The following is a 4,105-nucleotide window of genomic DNA, read 5'->3' as shown; positions in this document are numbered from 1 at the left end:
CTGATTTGAGTGAGCAGACACTTCTGAATCATGCTCATGAATGTGGCACCAACATTCTTGAGACCAAATGGCATTGGAACATAGCAAAAGCACCCGAATGGAGTGATAAAAGTTGTTTTTATTTCATCAGGACCATACAGTCAGATCTGATGGTACGCGGAATAAGCGTCCAGAAAGGACAAACGCTCGCATCCCGCGATCGAGTCAACAATTTGATCGATGCGGGGCAGAGGGAAATGATCTTTCGGGTAGGCCCGATTGATATGCTTGAAGTCGATGCACATGTGAAGTGAATCATCCTTTTTTGGGACCATGACAGCATTGGCAAGCCACTCGGAGTGGTATATCTCGCGGATGAACTCAGCTGCCAGAAACCAAGCCACCTCCTCACCAATTGCTTTCCTCTTCTCCACGGCGGACCGACGAAGATGCTCTTTGACAGGTTTTGCTTTCGGGTCGACTCGCAAACGGTGCTCAGCTAGTCCCCTGGGTACACCTGGCATGTCAGAAGGTTTCCATGCAAAGATGTCCCAGTTCTCACGGAGGAACTGGATGAGCGCTTCTTCCTATTTGATGTCGAATGTTGTTGAGATATGAGTCGGAGCAGTATTAGATCGGTCGGGTGAACATGAACTTGTTTCGTTTCACCGAACGACTAAAATGAATATTCTGAAGCGGGCTTCTTGGCACGCAACAAATCACTGGGATCTGCGTTCTTCTGGTACTCTTGCATTTCTACTTCTGCCATCTGTTCATCGGAAATCTTTGAGCCTTTCTGGAAACATTCCTCCGCTCTCTGACGATTACCAGTGATCGTAATCAAACCTTTGGGCCCAAGCATCTTCAGCTTGAGGTATACATAACATGGTCGAGCCATGAAGTGAGCATACGCAGGTCTGCCCAAAATAGCATGATAAGCACTGTGAAAATCCACAACTTTGAATGTCAACTTTTCCTTGCGATAGTTCTTCGAGTCGCCGAATACCACGTCAAGAGTGATCTGGCCGAGTGAATCAGCTTTTTTCTCAGGAATGACCCCGTGGAAGCGCATATTGCTTTCACTAAGCTTGGACATCGGGATGCCCATCTCTCGGAGAGTCTCGGAATATAGAATGTTCAAACCACTACCACCATCCATGAGGACCTTGGTCAATCGGGTACCTCCGACGACCGGGTCGACCACCAACGCTTTCCTACCTAGGGTAGCAACACGTGCCAGGTGATCTGACTGGCCGAATGTAATGGGAGTCTTTGACCACTTCAAATATGTTGCCGTTGCCGGAGCAACCATGTTCACTTCTCTGTTAATGACTTTCAATCAACTTTTGCTCTCAATATCAGCAAAAAACACCAAAGTGGCATTGATGTTGGGGAAACCATCGTCTTCCTCTTTGTCTTTGTCCTATCTGACTCTTTCTCTTTCTCCTTGGACTGGCCTTCTCGGAATTGCTGGATAAGGAGTCAACATTGTCGAGTGGTATGCTTGGGATAAATCAGATTTCCCTCTTCATCCACTTTGGTGTGTATATGACAAGGCAGATCTAACACATCCTTTCCTGCTGAATCTTTCACCTTTTTAGGGACCCATGGCCCTTTAGGTTTTCCCTTGAATTTTCCCTGAGTCAATACTACAGCTTCACCAGGAGCGGCGGGTTCGGCCTTGCGCTTCTGTTTCCGATTGGAATTACCTCCTCCTCCATCTTGGGCGACTGGTTTGCTCCTGCCACTGCGGAGTCGGTCTTCTTCTTCACCGTTAGCGTACCGAGTAGCTATTTCCATCATTCGGGTCAGAGTCATATCTCATATCCGACCGAATTTTAAGTTCAGCTCTCGGTACCGAACACCCTCCTTGAAGGCGCAGACTTCTTGGTGTGGTGACACGTTTTCCACTGTGTGATGCAAACTGGTCCACCTTTGGATATAATCCCTCAACGTCTCATTTGGCTTCTGAACACAATGCTGCAAATCTGTCAGCCCTGCAAGCCGCTTGCAAGTGCCTTCAAATGTTCTAACAAACACTCGGGCTAACTCTTCCCAACTGAATATGCTGCCAGGAGCCAAGTCATTAAACCAAGCTCTGGCTGACCCTTCCAACATCAAAGAAAGGTGTTTCATGGCTACCTCATTGAGGGAGTCCTGGATTAGGGGGTCTTCGGACAGCCGGACTATATCCTTTGGCCGGACTGTTGGACTGTGAAGATACAAGATAGAAGACTTTGTCTTGTGTCCGGTTGGGACTCTCCTTGGCATGGAAGGCAAGCTAGGCAATACGGATATGTAGATCTCCTCCCTTGTAACCGACTTTGTGTAACTGTAGCCCCCTCCGGTGTCTATATAAACCAGAGGGTTTAGTCCGTACGACAACATACAATCATACCATAGGCTAGCTTCTAGGGTTTAGCCTCTATGATCTCGTGGTAGATCCACTCTTGTAATACTCATATCATCAAGAACAATCAAGCAGGACGTAGGGTATTACCTCCTTCAAGAGGGCCCGAACCTGGGTAAACATCATGTCCCTTGTCTCCTATTACCATCTGCCTTAGACGCGCAGTTCGGGACCCCCTACCCGAGATCCGTCGGTTTCGACACCGACATTGGTGCTTTCATTGAGAGTTCCACTGTGCCATCGCCATAAGGTTTGATGGCTCCTTCGATCATCCGTAACGATGTGGTCCAGGGTGAGGTTTTCCTCCCCGGACAGATCTTTGTATTCGGCGGCTTCGCACTGCGGGCCAATTCGCTTGGCCATCTGGAGCAGATCGAGAGCTACGCCCCGGGCCATCAGGTCAGGTTCGGAAACTTAAACTACACTGTCGACATCTGCGGAGACTTGATCTTTGACGGATTCGAGCCCATGTCAGGTGCGCCGCACAGTCACGACGAGCATGACGTAACTCTGCCGTCGGACAATATTCGGGAAATCACATCTGCAACTACTCCGGCCGTCAATCCGGAGCAAATCGCGCCATCCGAGAGCGGAGGGATAGACCTCGCAATGGAGATCGCACTCTCAGTGGCGATAGAGCTGGATACTGACTTCACCCCTTACGAGAGTCGTGTCGCCGAACCACTGGATTCACCTCCGGCCATGGACTCCGAGCCACTTACATCCGTGCCCATGGAATCTGACTGGGCGCCGATCATGGAGTTCACCTCCATGGATATCTTTCAGCACTCGCCCTTCGGGGATGTGCTAAATTCATTAAGGTCTCTCTCCTTGTCAGGAGAACCTTGGCCGAACAATGTCCGGCTAGAATGGGATGCGGACGACGAAGAAATTTGCTGCCCACCCACCACCCACTTAGTAGCCACCGTCGACGATTTAACCGACATGCTCAACTTCGACTCCGAAGACATCGATGGTACGGATGACGATGCAGGAGACAAGCAGGAACCACTGCCCACAAGGCACTGGACCGCCACCTCATCATACCACATATACATGGTGGACACCCCTAAAGAAGGCAATGGCGACGAGACAGCGGAGGACGACCCCTCCAAGAAGCAACCCAAGCGCTGACGTCAGCGGCGCCGCTCTAAGTCCCGCCACAGCAAAAGTAGTGATACCGGCACAGGAGATAATAACACTCCGGATAATGCCGAAGACAACCATAATCCCCTCCAGCACGATGTAGAGCTGGAGGATGAACAAGCCAGCCCTCCAGAGCAGGCAGCAGATGGAGAACCGGAGGAGGACAATTACATGCCTCTCTCCAAAGACGAGGCGAGCCTCGGCGATGAAGAATTTATCGTGCCTGAGGACCCCATCGAGCAGGAGCGCTTCAAGCGCCGGCTTATGGCCACAGCAAACAGCCTGAAGAAAAAGCAACAATAGCTTCAAGCTGATCAAGACTTGCTAGCAGACAGATGGACCGAAGTCCTTGCGGCCGAGGAATACGAACTCGAGCGCCCCTCCAAGAGTTACCCAAAACGCAGGTTGCTACCTCACCTCGAGGAGGAAGCATTGAAACCTCATTCACCAGTGTACGATGCAGCTAACCGGCCACTGCGTGGCCGAGCCGGGGAGGTGTTTCAGCCTGAAGTTCAGCCTGCACCCCGCCACCACTCAATCAAAAATACCAAGGCCCGGGGCAACACACGG

General features: G+C 50.7%; 1 protein-coding gene across 1 annotated transcript; it reads right to left on the bottom strand.

The window, feature by feature from the left end:
• Nucleotides 1-655: 655 nt before the first annotated feature.
• On the bottom strand, nt 656-1,087 carry LOC147984373 (uncharacterized). The gene has a single exon (XM_087541070.1). It carries the CDS (start codon nt 1,085-1,087, stop codon nt 656-658), a length of 432 nt encoding a protein of 143 aa, XP_087397196.1.
• Nucleotides 1,088-4,105: the final 3,018 nt, after the last annotated feature.

This window comes from Triticum urartu, chromosome 2A (genome assembly GCF_056163025.1).
Source record: "Triticum urartu cultivar PI428250 chromosome 2A, HENAU_Tu73, whole genome shotgun sequence".
NCBI lineage: Eukaryota > Viridiplantae > Streptophyta > Magnoliopsida > Poales > Poaceae > Triticum > Triticum urartu.
This window is presented reverse-complemented; position numbering and strand designations above follow the sequence as displayed.